This window comes from Patella vulgata, chromosome 1 (genome assembly GCF_932274485.2).
Source record: "Patella vulgata chromosome 1, xgPatVulg1.2, whole genome shotgun sequence".
NCBI classification, from domain to species: Eukaryota; Metazoa; Mollusca; class Gastropoda; family Patellidae; genus Patella; species Patella vulgata.
The window spans coordinates 45,743,630-45,763,367 of NC_065879.2; the positions used below are offsets into that span (position 1 = coordinate 45,743,630).

At 34.5% G+C, this 19,738-nt stretch overlaps 1 protein-coding gene across 4 annotated transcripts in view; it reads left to right on the forward strand.

Moving 5' to 3' along the window:
- Positions 1 to 16,674, forward strand: part of LOC126807753 (putative glycerol kinase 5) — a 37,122-nt gene extending 20,448 nt beyond the window's left edge. For all 4 annotated transcript variants that reach the window (XM_050532559.2, XM_050532549.2, XM_050532540.2 and 1 more), the window contains exons 9-16: positions 303 to 376; positions 7,462 to 7,522; positions 7,686 to 7,812; positions 8,246 to 8,350; positions 8,789 to 8,839; positions 10,589 to 10,796; positions 14,173 to 14,306; positions 15,987 to 16,674. In XM_050532559.2, coding sequence (XP_050388516.1) covers positions 303 to 376; positions 7,462 to 7,522; positions 7,686 to 7,812; positions 8,246 to 8,350; positions 8,789 to 8,839; positions 10,589 to 10,796; positions 14,173 to 14,306; positions 15,987 to 16,135 — 909 coding nt within the window. In that variant the 3' untranslated portion in view covers positions 16,136 to 16,674. The remainder of the gene's footprint in view (positions 1 to 302; positions 377 to 7,461; positions 7,523 to 7,685; positions 7,813 to 8,245; positions 8,351 to 8,788; positions 8,840 to 10,588; positions 10,797 to 14,172; positions 14,307 to 15,986) is intronic.
- The last annotated feature ends 3,064 nt before the right edge of the window (positions 16,675 to 19,738 follow it).

A 19,738-nucleotide genomic window follows, 5' to 3' on the forward strand; every position in this document is an offset into this window, starting at 1 on the left:
GTGTGTTATTTTGATAAGTGTTGGGACATGCTTTCTATTTAAACTCTGAAGATTCTTCAATTGAAGTTGGTTTGTTTACAGATATCTTGGAGGCTGGAAAAGCCCACTTATGTGTTTAACTTTCTGAATTGCATTTATTGTGCCAAACTATACATTTGTGGATTACTTCATTTCTGTAATCTGTGTTAGAATCAGGTTTATTCATGAAATTTACTGTCTTACGTGTAAGGTATAATAATATAAGACAATATAAGCAATTTCTATGGTGTTTATTGAACTGTATTTATTTAAATTATAAACAGATTGAATGGAGTAGTATTGTTTGCAATCTTGTAAATATACCAATGTCTATATTTCCTGAAGTTAAAGATACCAGGTAATTATTTATATAATATACGTGTTGTCAGTAGTCGCTTAAACCCGTCAGTATTTGTACCGTACGTCAGTATTCCTATAAATGGTCAGTAATAATCATAAGGTGAGTATTTAAGTCAATTGGTAAATTTTCCTTATTTGTGTCAGTATGTAAAAATAACGTGAGTAATTAAACAAACGTGAGTTAAGCTGACCATATCACTAGTCAGGCTCGTGCGGGAGAAATAGACAAAAGCGTGACTAATTAAGAAACCGTCACTATTTGACCTCTGGGTCACTATCAGAGTGAAACCGCCAGTTATCTTTGATGTGCGTCAGTAACTGGATCCGACGCCAGTAGAGCGTGAAATCGTTAAGTGTATAAATTTTTTGTTAAGTATTGTTAGTGAGTATCGTCGCTACATGCTGAATAAATTATTAATTAATTATTTACTAATATTCTCGAATCGGGAAATGTTTTTAAACAATAATGGATGACAGTCAACAATAGGAATATTTGTCGGCGATTTCGATTACTGCCGTAGTCTGCAGAATACGGCGCAATGTGTAGTGTTATTTAATTTACAATTTATATTTATTCTCGTTATATAACATGTTTTGGGACTTGCGGCACTTTGATATCTGTATGGATTAAATTTGGAATCACTGTATGGATTAAATTTGAAATCATTGTATGGATTAAATTTGGAATCACAACTAATGGTTAAAAAAAAAGATCAACACAAATCTGTTTTCACTAATTTTATTTAAACAGATAATATGATAGCAGATAACAGAAATAATGAATTTCATATACGTACATACAAGCTGAAATTCTGATCACTGAACAATCGTGTGAATATCTATATACATTATTATTGGTATCTTCAGATTTGCAACATATTACAAACCGATTCCTGATAAAAAAAAACACCTAAAAAAAACCCATATAATTCAAACTTCAGCCCGACCATTTCAAGAATTGTTCGTGTCAAGGCGACTGCAGTTAGGTTGCTTCATTTAAAAAAGATAACTGATATTAAGCTATACAATTGACTGAGCTATTCAGGGTTCATATTGGAAATATTTTGGTGTCAAGGCAACTGGAGTTGGGTTGCTTTATTTAAAAAGATAACTAATATTAAACTATAAAATTGACTGAGCTATATCCGTTTGAGATTGTTTGAGGAAAAGCAAGTTAATTTTTGTTTAATATTTCTCTCGGTGTTATAATTTAGAACGAAAGAGAATAGTCCATACATTAGTAATGTAGGTCTTGTATATTAAACTTTTATGGGAATAAATGTTAATCTCACCACTTAATTAGCACCTTGGTGTTATATCAGGAGATTCAGAATGTTGATTGGGTAATCGAGTTTAGCCTCTTGATTATTATGTTTTGATATCTGTATGGATTCAATTTGGAATGACAACTAATGGTTAAGAAAGAACAGAGTAAATATATTTTCACTGCTTTTACTGAAACAAGCATGTAGGTTGAAATTATGAGCACAGAATAGTCATGTGAATATCTTTTTACCTTTGAGAAGTTAGCTTTTATAACAATTTTTAAAAAATATTTATAACGATGAAAATAGTAATAACATATTATATGGTATAATATACAATGCCAAACGTTCTACGCATGAATGCGCTACCCGACGGGGTAACAAATCGTTCGTTTGGCACTTTATTTTATTTACTTTAAAAGAATAAGTATTCAAGATTGAAATACAAAAATTCACAAATTGAGCTGCGAAATGTTCTACGCACAAACATGTGCTACCTGACGGGATAACGAGTCGTTTGGCAGTTAATTTTATTACCTTTTGAAAACATCATCCATTCAATAAAAACAATTCATAAAATTAAATGAAGACCGCCACAGCATACCCATCCACGTTATGGCTATCCAGAGAGGGAGAGAGAGTTTCCACAATTTATCATCTTGGTACGCGTGCAAGAGAGGCGCGGATAAAAAACGAAGGTTGATATAGTTCTTTGAATTCATATTTTCTTTTCTTGCATAATAGTAAAACGATACCAAATCCACATTACAAAATTTTAGTTTCCTGTGAGCTGTAATCAATTTTGCAACTCTTCCACCAAATTAAATCACCGTTTTACTTCTACGTACACTTGTTCGTAAATTCGCTCCTGTATATTTCGGAGAGCGATGGTGGCTAAGTGGGTAAGATAAAAATAAAGACGCTGGCTCACTAGACAGGAAGGAGGTCGCGTGTTCGATCCCTGCATCGGCCGAGAAAGTTCATCTGGATTTTCCGGCGTGGTTTCCCCTTATCAGTGGTGAAGGACGGAGGGCGTAACAAGGATGGCTGTCTTGTCGTTCGGGTGTGACAAAAAACCAAGATCCTGTGCATACATTGGCGTGCACGTAAAAGGTCAATTGGTAGTTTGAATTCAATATAAGAGTAGGCCATAGTACCGCCACACTGTATGGCATATGGCAGTCTTCATAAGCCCAGGACATTAAGCCTCGTTTCATTTCTTGCGTTTTCATTGTTGTGACAATCTTTTCCTCGTAAAGATTACCATCATCGGAGCAATGGCCGCGCTCTGTCAAAAGCTTTTTTCTCTCCTCGTCTACCTGTATCTGTTCTGTCTCGTTCTTCTCATCTCTATTCCTGTTAACTAAACCACAAAATTTTAAGATAGCCATCAACCAGTGGGTCTGGAATATTGAAACGTAAAGCATGTTCAATACTAAGATTTAGATAAAGAGCTGGCCATTCTAACTATATTACAAAAATAGATAATGCAGAGGGCCGACCGATCAGTCTCCTTAAGTAATACTTGGCATCGTTGTGAAGCCGTGAATCTCTAGTTTATGAATTACCGATAATCCCAATTTTAACGAATACAAACAAGTTTTAAAACCCATACAATACTTTAAAATGTTCGGTCCAGACACCCGGCGCGGCTCATTGTGATATCATGGTTACGTTCATTACCCTATCTGGGGTTCGGATTCTGATACCATTCCGGTACCTGAAAATAAAAGTAGACCTATCGTACGCTCAAAACCTTATTTTAATTGAGTCATGTTACGAAGGTCACAGAATATACGCTTAGCTGTGACGGCTTCTTTGATAATCAAGAAGCTAAACTCGATTACCCAATCAACATTCTTAATCTCCTGATATAACACCAAGGTGCTAATTAAGTGGTGAGATTAAAAAAATTTATTCCTATAAAAGTTTAATATACAAGACCTACATTACTAATGTACGGAATGTTCTCTTCATGCTCTACTGGCGTCGGATCCAGTTACTGACGCACATCAAAGATAACTGGCGGTTTCACTCTGATAGTGACCCAGAGGTCAAATAGTGACGGTTTCTTAATTAGTCACGCTTTTGTCTATTTCTCCCGCACGCGCCTGACTAGTGATATGGTCGGCTTAACTCACGTTTGTTTAATTACTCACGTTATTTTTACATACTGACACAAGTAAGGAATACTAACCAATTGACTTAAATACTCACCTTATGATTATTACTGACCATTTATAGGAATACTGACGTACGGTACAAATACTGACGGGTTTAAGCGACTACTGACAACACGTATATTTCTCACAAATTTCCATGAATAGTAACCACAATGAACCCTTTCTACTTCATATATAGATATTCTAACCCATAGGCCAGTTAGTCAATACTTAGAGATAGGTTCTACACACTATGCATGTTACCGTGTTTGTAGAGGCCATCAAAATTTCTGTCTGTATTTTAATGTCTTGATGCGTAATTTTAAGCAATAGATATCCTTTGCCAACTACAATACTGTGAAAGACGAATCTCTAAAAGCAATATCAATCCCAAAATAGTTCAGTTCCGTTCAGTACTTATAAAATTATGTTGAATTGAAATTTCATCAGTACGTGCTGTTCCCCATGTAATAAGCCCAACACCATTTTGTTGTGGTCGAACAGAAATGATAGACCTTTCTTAAATCCATTCGAATCCATACCGGGAGATTATCTAGCGTTGGTATTTTGATTATGTTTTCTTATTTAAAGACCACATAAGATTAAAAATCTTAATTGAATGTACTTATAGCCAATGGTTACTATATCCATTTGACGGCAAGTTCAAACCAATCTGATTAAAATTAATTTAGCTATTGAGATTTAAGTATCCGAAAGCCAAAAACATTTTTCAAATTTTCAATTACAACCTTAATCCGGTTGATTGGCTGGTGATGTCACAGGCACTACACATAATATATACATTATCTATACAATACACACCACCAGTTGACAAGTGTGTACATGTCGGTCCAATTAACATGTGACTCGCATAATCATAATCACCGAATTATCGTCTTGCGTTGTTATAGATTAGACATTTGTGATTGGAATATTTTAGAGTGAATTTAAAATGCCGTATCATGCCGTAGATCCATTTAAGGTGCCATTGTTTAAATAGGCCTTGTGGCAACTGAAGACGACCTAAGCAATTAGCGCATTTACCGGTTATTTGGATAACCCCCGTAATACTTGATATCCCAAACTATTCTCTAATTACAGAAATACAAACGGTGCCAGTCAATTGTCGATATATTCATTATTAGCTATATATAATAATAATAACCATTTCTATACACAAAGAACAACTTTTATCGTAACTCCATTTGAAATTCACAGCGAATATGAAATTTTCCGATGACCATGCATAGATCGCCCTCATTTCTTAGCCGATCAACGCTGGGAATCTTATTGCCATGTACGGTTCTATGCACTACGAGTGTAGTAACTGAGGTTAAACTTTGGTGCGAAATTTGCATGGGATTCATGGACATGAATATCAAATACACTTGATCATACGTAGAGTTCCTTTTGCCTTTTGGTGAGTGATTAAACTGTCAATGCAATTGTGAAATACTTTTATTATAAAGAAGATAACCTAATCGTATCACAAAAATTTATCCCTCAAATAATTTATATTCAGATTTCATATCAAGTCAATTAAATGTTGTTTAAACGCCATTCAACAAATAATACGAGGCTACTTGATTACAAAAACACTGGTGAGCAATAATTATTGGGTAAATGATAATTATAAACAACTGATGAGTAAAACTTAATTATTTTATACAATTAATATGTGTGTGTTTACGATTCTACCATTCGTGGGTACTACGCACACGTTCCACCTAGAGTGATGTCTTTGATCTGGCCGGCGTAAAAAAGATAATTACCTAATCAGCATTCTTAATCCCACTAACAATCACTGCTAACACCGAGATGTAAATTAATTTATGACCCCAAGTCTGTATAACTTTAGTCGGATTGATTAATTAATGACAGATATTAACAATACTACTTGCCATATTATTATCAATACACAAAGATAGTTAGATGACCCTTCTCAATCTGTCTGTTATTCCATTTAGATGGTTACCAACAAAATTTATTTGTACTGTTAATTCTAATGTATATTGAGATATTTTTTCGTATTTCATTTTTACGGTCTATTTCAGAGTAATGAAGTCAAATCTGCCGTACGATGATAACGGATCGTCATTTATAAATCGATTTTTAATCATCTTTGACTTTTATGATACATTTTGCATGACCACATCTTTTTACTCCTGTACTCTTTTACTCGGGGACATTAGAACCACAATACTTTTTTGACAAAAATGTATGTATCTCGAATCGATTGGACTGCACACGATGTTAGAGGGTATTAAAATCGCTGTCCTGAGAAACAAGAGCGACCGTACATTATGAAACAAAATCTAAATTGGATCTTAAATTTAAATTAAATAACAAAACAAATTATTCTGTAGTCAATTGTTTTATTTGATTTGGGGGATTAAGGAATCAGTCAGGCGTCAATGAATACACACGCCGGCTGTATATAGGTAATTAAGGAATAAACATTCCGAATATGCATTCGGTCACTGTGACGTCACTGGCGTCTGAGGGGATTAAGAGTGTTTTCGATAATTGGCAAAGTCGTTTTACGGGAGGTCTATTTTTACGACTTAGAGTGTAGATAACTGAATTAATTTCAATCAGATTGGTGTGAACTTGCCGTAAAGTTGATATAGTAACCATTGGCTACATGTATCGAAAAGTTCCCAGGCCCATCTTATGTGCACTTTAAATGTTAAATAATTATTCTTAGTACATATTAGCTTGGATAAAGTCGCGAGAAATTTTATGGTTTAACAAAAAACGACCTATCTTTAATTTTGTCAGATTGGATTAATTTCTATGGCTTGCATATCTTCTGTTTATTTTCTTTCTCATCAAATTACTAATATGACAAATATAAACACAAAACGTATTGATCTAGATGTGGCCTATCAATTTATCAAACATGTCTTTATTTGTGTTTACATACAACAAGAGGAAAGAAAGTGGATATTACCTATATATCATTTAATCTTGTGTATCTAGCACTAATTTCTTTCACATTCGTTTAATATCAAATCTTAGTTTAAAAATTCATAAAAATTAGTTAAAATCACCCAAAATCATCTAATTTGTACTTGTGTCCTGTTTAAAGCTGACTGATTAATTTTGACAATGAGTTTCCAACTTACAAGCGTTTAATTTCCTGACCACTGTTCAAAAATTATTAACTATACATCAATAATCAGATGGGTTGTTTATTTTTGAACAGTAATCGAGAAAATAAACGCTTGTTAATTGAAGGCTCGTTATCAAAATTGAATGGTCAGCTTTAAACTGGACACAAGTACAAATTAGATGATTTGGGGTGATATTAAATGATTTTGATATTGAATGAACATGAAAGAAATTAGTGCTAGATACACAAGATTAAATGATACCCGGGTTACAGTATATTGTTCCATGTAATTCACAGTAAGATGTTTCTACTCCCCCCCCCACCCTTTTAAATTAATTAATATTTGGCTATAAGTTATGGCAGATGTGATGCATGAGGCAAGGTGTGCTTACTCTTTCTAATGAGAATCCCCTTACACATATTTGTAGTTTTCATTGTATGTTTGTATCTGATGTTTGGTGTCCCTTGTTTATGATATCACACATTGACACTTCTTTTCATAAATTATGATTATTATTGTTTTTTCTATCAATTATTTCAGTGGCCATTTTGGTTATACTAATGAAAAATTCTTTGGTGCCAAAATTCCAATCACAGCCATAGTAAGAAGATTTATTTACAATTTATAATACATTTACTCGTAACTGATTATAGTAACTAACACATAACCGGTAAGATTTTGCTAAATTCACACAAACATATTATTGTGAAATAAAGATACCTTCTGTAGATGAAGTCTTACGTTAAAACCTAATTTTATTTCAGGTAGCAGATCAACAAAGTGCATTATTTGGACATTGTTGTTTTGAAGTAGGAGATGTAAAATGTACTATGGGAACAGGAACATTTGTAGATTTAAATACTGGTAATACACCTCATGCTTCTGTTGCAGGTATGTACAACAAGTAGATACATATCAACCCTTACAATTTCACGATATGTTATTCAGTTCAAACTCAAATATCTACTAAGAAATCAACCTATCAGTGAACATTACTCTGAGTTGTTTTTTCTTTCCTGATTTTTGGACAGGAACTGGTCGCCAAGCACAACTCATCTTAATCTTGTAGTTTTTGGAGTGATGCAATTCAAAAAAGCCAAAGGCTGAGTTATTTCATGTACGATTACCATAAAACTTGGCATACTTGTTTCTTGAACAATTGCACATCGATTAAAGTCCTCAGCATTACAATTCCAACATGACGTCATGCTTTAAAAAGGGGAACTGCATTTACATGCTATTTCAGTTGTAGACAATTCTCTTAATCTATTTCTCTGTAACCTATCATTAAATCAAGTGAACTTTCAACATTATACAATTACAGGACTTTACCCTCTCATTGGTTGGAAGATTGGGGATGAGATGACCTTTGTAGCTGAAGGTCAGGCAGCTGATACTGGAAATGTTTTAGACTGGATTCATTCTGTTGGTTAGTTTGCTATAACTGTCTATTGTAAATGTTGCAGGATAGAGGGCTTGACAAGGATAGCTGTCTAGTTATTTGGATGGGACGAAAAACTGCGTTCTGTGTATACATTGGAATGCACGTAAAAGATCCCTTGGCAGTTGGAATTCGATATAAGAGTAGGCCATAGTGCCGCTGCCTGGACAAAATTTCCCATATAGCACACTGTATTGGCGTATGCCCGTCTTAATTAGCCCAATCGGAGCAGAACAGTAGGATGTTAAACCCCATTTCATTTCATTTTATTTGCATATTGTAAATAGTGGAAATTTAAATCTGTGTCAAATATAATATATTAATTGTTTATATTTACCAAATTCATCATCTTCCTAATGTCCTTTGATAAAATTTATTATATAGATATATATCATCTATGTTTATTATACATGTATATCTATACAGGTATATTTGATGATGTTACAAAAACAGCAGAGCTGGCTAAATCAGTTCCCGGTAAGTTTTATAGCCATAGTATTAAATATTTCAAGTTGTATTTTAATACCTTCATTATACTGACAGTATATTCTCATATAAGTTGAACCATATTTATTAGCTGTTTAGAGCTAAATTCTAATACTTTGTAATCACTCCTAAGGTCAATGTTTTTGACATTATTTTCAGACTACTCATAGAGTGAACCCCATCATTTCAGAATTGTGCAGCTGTTCAGAAAGTTATTACACTTATAACATTGCTATTACTCTGCATGGCAAGAGTTTTACGAGATTTTTCACACTTACTGGCACTGTGATAAGGATGAACCTATCAGAATTCATAGCTATGCATCATTTATTTGGATAGTTACTGCCCTTGTCACCAGTATATAATTGCACCATAGGTCAGATTTATTTTTTCAAACTTCGAGAAATTATTTTCTAAACTTGAAAATATTTTAATGTTGGTAACATCCTTTATAAATAGCTCAGACAACAAAACTGCTGGTATGCGAGGGGTGATTGATAAGTAGTGAGCCTCGATTGGAAAATTGTGCAACACAATGATACCACGTTTTGCACGTGCACTATTATCACATTCGGTTAAACTGTTTGGTTGTGACAGGTCATAACAATCAAGTAGGGTCTGTTGTTATCAGAAAATGGACCATATCGAGGCGAGAACTGTGATTAAGTATCTGCATAAAAAGGGTCTAACACCAAAAGCCATACATGATGATATGGTTGAGACATTAGGAGATGATGCTCCTTCATATGCGACAATTAAAAGGTGGTCAGCTGAATTCAAGCGTGGCCGAGACAGCATTGAAGACGAAACACGCCCTGGTCGACCAAAAACTGTGTCAATACCTGAAATGGTACAAAAAATCCATGATCTGATAATGAATGACCGGCGAGTTACTGAACAATTCATAGCTAGGGTAGTTGGTATTAGCCAGGAGAGAGTTCATTCTATTATCACCGAAACTTTGCAAATGACAATGGTTTCCGCACGATGGGTGCCAGGTTTTTGACGCCTGATCAAAAGCGTTCAAGACACATCATGTTAAGAAGAGAATTTAGCCTTATTTGAAACCGATCCTGACCGCTTCCTAAAACAGATTGTTACTATGGATGAAACTTGGGTCCACCACTTTCAGCCAGAAACAAAAGAGCAGTCAAAACAGTGGAAACATGTGACGTCGCCGACTCCAAAAGAGTCTAACAATTAACGGTAGATACTATGCAGCACTTATAAGGCAGTTGAGGCAATAAATTAAGACTAAAAGACGAGGAAAGCTGACCAAAGGTGTGATTTTCCACCAGGACAATGCCCCAGTGCACAAATCAGCTGTTGCCATGTCAGCAATCCATGACTGTGGTTTTCAACTTTTTCAGCATCCACCCTACTCTCCTGATTTAGCTCCCTCAGATTTCTATCTGTTTCCTGCTCTTAAGAAATGTCTTTCCGGTAGGCATTTCCCCGTCTGATGATGACGTCATTGCCGCTGTGGATGATTTTCTACACACCCAATTCAAAGACTTCTACAGAACTGGAATGAAGGCTCTGCAACACCGATGGCAGAAGTGTATTACATTGAAGGGGGACTATGTTGAAAAATAAATGCATTTGATTTGAATTTCTTGTTTCTTTCTGTGTTAGGCTCACTACTTATCAATCACCCCTCGTAACATTGCCTGGCAGCCTATCTTTATTGTTATGGTTTAAGTGATAAGATGTTGTGTTTATATATATATATATATATAGATAGTGGTGGTGTATATTTTGTACCAGCGTTTAGTGGCTTACAGGCACCAATAAATGATGATATGGCCACTACCAGTATGATAGGTATCAGTCCTGGGACAACAAAAGCACATATTGTACGAGCTGTATTAGAATCACTAGCATTTAGATTTAAAATATTATACGAAACTATTCTTACAGAAACTAAACTTCCTCTATCTCATATCAGGTAAATTAACTTTATTTTCCTCATTTGATTAACTCACTAGAAAATAGTTTTAAAGATATTACCGTTGTTGAATTTGGTTATAACTGACAACTATGCCATTCAGACACTTTAGTTAAAGGGACAATAACACTCTTGCTGGCTTGAAAGCTCCAGAAAATAAATAATATCTCTATCTAAGTACTAGATGTTTAAGTGTCCTACCTGTTGTGTAAATTATCCATTACATCCTATTTTACTTGTCCAGAGGGTTCAAAAAAATTTTTAAATCGAAGTTTCATTTGAAAAGGTTTACGTTAGACGTTTCAAACCATTATGTTGAATTTTTCAAAAATTTTAAATAAGGTGTGTTAAGATGAAATTTGTATCATCAATTAATTGAAATATTCTAAAATAGTACAATTTGTTGACCAGACTAAAGATTGGGACATATTATTCAGTTACAACAAGAGTGGTATTGAGCCTTTAAAGTAACTGTGTGTGGTTTGCATTTTTTGGAAAATATCAAATTTCTCACAGCTTAATTATTTTAAAATTTAATTGAGAAAACAATATCAAAAGGTGTATTCCCGTGACGGCGCCGTTACAGAGCGTGACCAAAATTAATCCTTCCCACAAAGGCGCAGATATCTACTTGTTGGTTTTCGTTTGAAGAGAGGCATGTTGTTATTAGGACCCATTTAACAGTGTTAAAGACTTTATGAATTTCTGTTCACTCTGAATTCTATTCATCAATTGGCAACTAATGATGAAAATCATCAAATCATCCAGGTATTCAATATGAATCTTAATCACCAATTGGCAACTAATGATGAATATCATCAAAGCATCCAAGTAGTGTTCACATATTCGCTCACTCTCAATTAGATCCAAAGATAACTGAATTGGCCGACTACGTAACAAACCAATGGGCGAGGGTGAATATGCTACCCATCAGTGGAACCACTACCACACAGGGGAACACAGAACCAACAACACTCTGGAAGGATGGCATTCAAGGATCAAGAAGCTAGTTGTTAAAGCTCATCCAAATTTTTTTTTAAATGATCGCATTTTTACAACAAGATAAAAATATTAATGAAATTAGAATCGTACAGTATGCCGGTGACAGGAACCACCAAGGAAGAGATATAAATATGCTCAAATCCAAAGCCAGCTCCAGGAATTAAAAAGTAGACACGAAGAAGAGGAATTAACTTTAGTCGAGTATTTAGACAGGGTTTCTTATTTGGCGAAATTAGATTAATTTGTTTTTATTTCTTAAAGTCATATTCCAAATATGTTAAAATGTTAGTTAATTAGTCACATTGGGGATTATGAAAATCTAAATTCTTATCATAACAATCTGTAACTCCATTGTTACATTTTTAATCCATTTTAATCCCTGAAGGCTGGATTCCCACGAAGGCGTTGAAAACGATCTGCTTTAATCCGTTACAGTCAATAACTGCGCCTTCGTAGGAATAAACCTATCAAAATATCAACACTAGATAAACTTTCAGCTTGGATTCCATTAGATTAAAATCAGGCCCGTCAAGTTTGCGAAACATAAAGATGATGATGGGCTTGTTAGAATGTCATGATGTCATCTGACAATAAAAAAAAGACTGGCGATTGCAAAATGGCTGAAGGTTCAGCTTTAAAATAATGTAGACCCATGTTGTTGACAAATTCTGTCAAGAAAAAGAAGAGAGAAAAGTAGAAGAAGTAAAGTGTACCATTTAAATAGGAAGTAACACAGATCTGGAATTTCATTTCATCTTATCTTTGTAAATATTGAATGGAATTGAACCATTTTTGGACTGATATATTTATATTGATTCAATCTTCACACTATTGTAGTTTGCAAAGGATCCTTTTATCACTTAATAAAAAAAATGGCAATTTGTTAAGCTAGCTTATCTTTTTGTCTAAACAAATGTAGGGCAAATAACCCAATTTACTACCTGTGTTCAAGAAGGCTTTTTTTCCAATAAAATAAAACCAAGTACGAACAATCCAAACCATTAGACAAAATTCGAAGTCCTAAAAAAACGGTATAGGCAAAATAGTGTAATAAGGCAAAATAGTGTAATCAGCATATGGACTGTTCACCGTGTACAAAATACACGACAAACAGTGGTAACAGGTGTCCGGAAGAGTAAGCTTACCCTGCCTGGCGCCACACCCGCCATAGCTGCATCCAAACTATTAGGCGAAATCTCGGTAAAATAGCGTGATTGGCCAATGAACTATCGGTATGCAAAATGCACGTGATGAACAGTGTTAACGATGTAGTAGACAGACATTATCAGGGAGATAGTATACGCGTCAATTAAATATATCTAGAAAAATAGCCGAGAGAGACATGTTATATTTACCAATCAAGTCAATATGACGGCCATAAAACTTTTTAAAGGTTTTAATAAGTTTAGTTCGCAAGTATCCCTGTAGTTGAAGCTTAGATGACAAATGCCTCGATCTACTTAAAAAATCAGAATAAAATGAACAAGCTCTCGCGTAACGAATTAGTTGAGACACAAACACTCCATAAGCTGGTGATATTGGAATGTTACTACTAATAAATGGAAAGTTAACAATCGGAAAGTCAAAGTCATCACGTTTATCGTACAATTTAACACTAAGTTTATGGCAATTGTCAAAATCGAGATGCAAATCCAAGTAGGAAGCGTAATTGTCACCGTCAGTAGTGTTTTTAATTTTGAGCTCATCAGGATATATGAATTCTACATAATCACTAAATTTTGGATTATTCAGTGATAGAACATCATCGATATATCGATAAGTGAAATTAAAATGTCTGACTAATCGTTTATTTGATTTTACAAGTGCCTGTATGTAACCGGCTTCGTAGGAATAGAGAAACAAATCAGCAAGCAAAGGTGCACAGTTGGTGCCCATGGGGATACCTACAACTTGCTGATAAATTTCCCCTCCAAATTCAACAAAGATATTATCAATTAAAAAATCCAACATCTGAATTATGTTGTTGGCGGTGAATTTATTTTTTGAATCACTATGATTCTTGACAAAATATGTGGAATTATAATTAACAACTAAATATTGATATCTAACATTTCCTGATTTAGATGAAAAGACACTGTGAATAATGTCTTTTAACCGAGCTTTTAATATCACTTACCTTGGCCTTGAAATTGCTGGCTTCAGCTAACATAGGGCAAGCATGTGTCTTTACTTTTTGTCGAAATAACTGATTTCAAGCATGGGGCGTGCAAATTGGACTTTTAACTATACATGTTAACTGGAGAGAAATTGAGATTATGGTTTACTTGTAGAAAAAGAGAACTCCATAAGTTTTAAAGCATATCCTCATAATATATTGGGATTGGCTTATACTTTTGGGGATATTTGTTTTCAGGGCTGATGGTGGTGTATGTAATAATGATTTTATAGTCCAGTTAATGTCAGACTTGGTTAACCAGACAATAGAAAGATCGTGTGAGGCTGATATCACTAGTCTTGGTTCAGCATTTTTAGCAGGTCTTGCCGTTGGTAAGCTAGAACTTTTAATGTAAAAATATTCTTTGGGCTAGGCTTCAAATTTTGCTATGTAGCTAAATTGTTATGTGTTATGCTTCACCTCCTTGGTTTTTATACGCTCACATTTTCATGTGGACGTATTATGCCGTCAATTTGTTTGTGGACACTCTACAGGTGACAATTTTTATCCGATTTTGACGGAACGTTTTTAGCTTGTGGACACTCTATAGTTCACAATTTTCATTTGATTTTGATGAAACTTGAAAAGGATGTTTACAACTCAAAGATATTGGTTCCTTTCGATATTCGCGCGTATCGGATTGTAACTTCCTGAATGATGGCCCTGATTGTACGATAAATCGCGTTTTAGTTTGTGGTCCCTCTAGAGGACAATATTATTATCCGATTTAAAAAAAACGTTAGATTATATCACCAAAACTGCATATTAAAATGGCTGCCATCTGTACACAAATAGTGTGAAAATATGGTATATCAATGATGTGGACCCTCTAGAGGTCACAATTTTGATCCAGTTTTGATGAAACTTGAAGTCCATGTTTATAACCCAAAGATCTTAGTTCCTTTCGATATTGGCACATATCAGATCATAACTTCCTGAATTATGTCCCTTGGCTGTACGGAAAAATGCGTTTTTAGCATGCGGTCACACTAGAGTTCACAATGTTTATCCCCTAATTGTTCGAAAAATCGCATTATAAGCTTGTGAACCAGCTAGAAGTCAATTTTAAAAAATGTTTATATATATCACCGTTACACATCAATGACGGTTAAGTTCAAATTTCATAAAAATCTGACCGAAACTGCCAGACAAAATGGCTGTTCCTTGTACGCAAATAGTGTGAAAGTATGTGCTACAAAGCTTGTGGACCCTCTAGAAGTTACAATTTTTATCTGATTTTGATGAAACTTGAAATTTTATGATTATTTCCCAAATATCAGTCTTTTTCGATATTCGCGCATTTCAAACCATAACTTCCTGGATTATGGCCCCTGATTGTACGAAAAATCTTCTTTTTTTTTTAGCTTGTTCTCTATCCATCTCTTGCAAATATGGGCGTATCTTGCCTGGCAACCGCTGGTCACATATTTCTAAAGAGCTAGGCTGTTGACGAACAAATGAGTTCAATGAACATTAGTACCAAAACAAAATACAGTATGACCACTTTCTATCTCAATATTCTGTTCATATGATCAACAATGACATAGGGCAAAAAATCTAAGCACTGTAACATACTTTGTCCACTTCTGCTGATACAATTATAGATATTTTTTTTTAAATTGTATGCTATATATATAGTTACAATTCTGGCCAATAGAATGTCTGATTGTCTGATGATGATTGGGCTTGTAGAATGTTGTTTTACTGAAGCAGTGTTGAGTGTACATTGTGTAACTCCTTTTCTCTATTATTTATTTGTTCACATATTAATACTTTTCTATACATACTGTAAACAAACAAAATATGGTGGGTGAACATCTGAGTGTGCAAAACTTACAGTTCACCTCTACTTCTAAATAGCATAATGAGATTTGTCCATGGAAGGAAACTTTTGGTTGCTATATTTCCATTTTGACTGTCTCTGTATTGTGTTGATATCTAGTAACATATGTATAGGTTAATGTTACTTGGCAAAATAATTTCACACCTATCTCTTGTTTTTTTCGTAACAGGTGTGTGGAAAGATAAAAATGAACTGTTGGAACTAAGGGGAAGTAGAAAAGTATTTGAACCGGAACCTACTTGGAAAGATTATAAAGAACACTTTAGTCAGTGGGAACGAGCAGTACTTCGTTCTACGAATTGGTATAAACCACAATAAAAACCTACTTTATAGTTTTCAACTTTGATTTATAATATTTAATCTTTACAATATCATATTATTTGTTGTATTTTAATACCTCAAATTTTCAGTGGATGGTGAAATATGAATTATTTGACCATTTCACAATTATCAACTCTTCAGTGAAACCATGTAAATATAGTCACCATTGGTTGATGACAATGTTCTTTTAATACCATATTGCACACTATATACATTATTCTTCTAAATGTGAATAAGGGGCAGGGTATGGCACAGACCCCTGGAACAGAATGCTCCAGGATATTATGGTGTGAGCTAGAACAACATTCAGAATATTTTTCAAACTCAGATTTCAGCCAGAATTGTTATTTACTCAACCCGTCAATCTTTACTGGAGAACTTCCACATGATGTATACTCATCTCTATGAAGCCAATATACTATTTTCTTCTAATCATATATTTAAAATATAAGTTTTGTTGATTGTTAATCAAATTTGTTTAATTTATCACTGTTATAATATAGCATTATGCAAATAAATAATATTTTTATATTCTCTGATTCTGCTTTAATTTCATTTACTTTGTTCAAACATGTCATTCTACATTATACAGCAATAACTTGCAAATAAAGTTCTAAAGCAAACAGAAGAGTAACAGTCAGTGTTACAGATCAGGTTGTATCATACGGTAAATGAAATTAAGGTGCGTATGACTCTATTCTTTGGAACCTTAAAATAGATGAAAATGAGTCTAAAAGAACATATTGATGTAATACAACTATATTAGTCCATGTGACAGACCTCAAATTTTGGAGTATCATTACCAATTTGATGAATAAATTCAACCATGATTTTCAGTTAGCCTGGTGCTCGAAGTGTTCAAATTTGGTTGATGGACTTTCGGGTCACTTTGTTAAATGCCATTTTGGCGCCCATCTTTAAAAATGGCCGCCGTTATTTCATTGCAATTGAGCCGTCAGATAAACCTTCATAACTCTTCAACAGATTGACCTATTGATATGGAATATGGCTCAAATTGTTCGCATTCAAATTCTACATCTGCTGTTATATCATACAGGTTGGTGAGAGAATCATCTATTTTCCAAATCAACAGATTATTCTGAAAAAAGCAACGTTTTTGGCATTTTTTTCAATATTTATTTTATAGGTTTACTATCAAATCATGTTCAGAATAAATTTAGCCAAATTATGTATGTGGTCTTCTTGGGTTATTCATTTGGCAAAAATAAATCTCAGTACAGCAGCGGTTGCCGTAAACGTCGGCGAGGCAGCGTACTAACCTAGTGAACGTTTAGCTAGGGGTGTCACAATCGGAACGATATTTGGAGACGGGTTATTTCTGAGTCAAAATATGTCACTGAATACGATTTTGATACTATGTCACTTCTTGACGTCATTTTCGGTTAAAGTCTGTCCGATTTCCAAAATGGCCACAAAAATTAGACGAAAAATGAATTTCTTGTTAGGATGGATGAGTATCACGCAAGGTAAGGAGGCTTGTGATATATCACATATAGTCATATATAAGGTTTTCGTAATCATTGAACTTGAAATTGATCTCTAAAATTGGCTTCCCAAAATCCAAGATGGCGGAAATTCAAAATGGCAGTAAAATTTTGCTAAAATAGTCGATGCTTCGGCTAATCGTCATTTTACTGTTTGATATGCCTTGCAATATACCATTTAAGGGTTTTCGGTGTCACTGACCTTAAATACAACCTTTAAAAATTGTATCCGAAATCCAAGACGGCTAAAATCCAAGATGGCTGCAAGATTTCCCCTAAAATGGACGATTTTCAGATAATCGCCATTTTTCTGTTTTGTATGGCTTGTAATATGTCCTTTATCCGGTTTTCAGGATCACTGAACTTGAATATTACATCAAGAATAGATTTTGGATATCGTAGATGATAGTTTAAGAACAAAACGGGACAATTGCCAATCTTTCTCTAGGCTTGGTTTATTATCCCCAAAAAAAGTGTAGTAAATTTTGGGGGGAGGATGGAATTAATTGTACTTGATATCACAACGGAGTGGAATTTTAATATACCTTTGCAAATATATCTAGTTGTTAAGGATTTACCTATTGTCATGTCAAAATACAGTTTAACCCCCCCCCCCCAATTGCTACAAGAGGTTTCCCAATTGATTATGACAGGGTTTAGTGTACTTTATTACATACTAAAAGTTTACCAAAGTAGGACTCAAGATGGCGTCAAAGTTGGTCACCGAAACGTCTTAATGATCATAACTATGTAACTATCAACTCAAATTTGATGATCTTGGGGTCTATTCCTAGGTTTTGTGGTGCAAAGAACACATTAAGATCATTAAAAATGATGTTGGCCAATTATGTCACAAATGGCCGCCAACACCTCCAATTGATCGCAGTAAAGGGGAGTCCATAGCGTCTGCAGCTGCATCAAGAGGTTTTGCATACCCCCGAACTGTTGCAATGGATAATTGTTTTGGGCCATAATTGGAATTAACTGATCATTTTCCTGCTTCCATCCCTATTCAGTTGGATTCATTTCATTTGCCATCCCTGTCCATACCATAATTTAAGAGTACACGCGTTGGCTATGAAATCGTGTTGCAGGTGAATAGCCACCTTCATTGACCTAGTTAGAACAGTAGGACGTTAACCCACATTGCATTTCATTTCTGGCCCAGAAATGATAATGTGAATGGTGTTTACTTTGAAGACTATGTCTGTCAACCTTTTGTAGTATCATCTAGAATGTAGATAGATGGTGTCATGGATTCATATTTGTCAATTATGAAAGTTCAAGGTGTTTTATGTATTTCACAGCAAGTTCTAAGTTTAAAAATAATAATTTGAAATACATTTATGACTAGGTATCCCTAAAGTCATGCCTCAAGTACAAGAAGAAACAGGAGATCTCAGTAGCGACAATGGTGATGCTATAAAATCCTACGACTGTCTAATGCGAAAGAGGAAATTTTGTGATGCCTAGTCGTAAATGCATTAAATTGCATTTCAAATTATCTTAACAAAGATTCTTTTTAAAAGATACCACAAAAGTTGTCAGGCAAAGAGTCTTTGATGTAAAAACGGATCGGCTTTACTATATACCTAAAAAATTCGAAATTTACCGGAAACTTCCGAAAAATGCTGAATAAAATACCCCAAAATCATTGATAAATATTGAAAAAACTTTTTTTGAAACTAATTACCAAAAAATCCGAAAAACCCAAAATACCGAAAAATCACCAAATAAATGGGAGAACTTGCTCTAACCCGCCGTTGACCAATGTATAGAGTACCACACAATTTGTGTAAGTGGCCTAGCCTGACCCACGACCCACCTACAGTGCCCAACAAGTCTTATTCGGGAAATATTGTGATCAATGACCAACAGAGAGTGTGCCACTACATTAATGCGTGGCCAAACCTGACCCATTACCCACCTAGAGTGTCAACTATTTTCATATGTGACCTAGAGTTCCCCACAATTTTTTTATGCGTGATCTTGCCTGGCCAACTTAACAATTTTTATGTGTGGCCTAAGGTTTTTTTGGTAATAAGTGTTTTTGTTTCTTCGGTATTTAGTGATTTTTCGGTATTTAGTGTTTTTA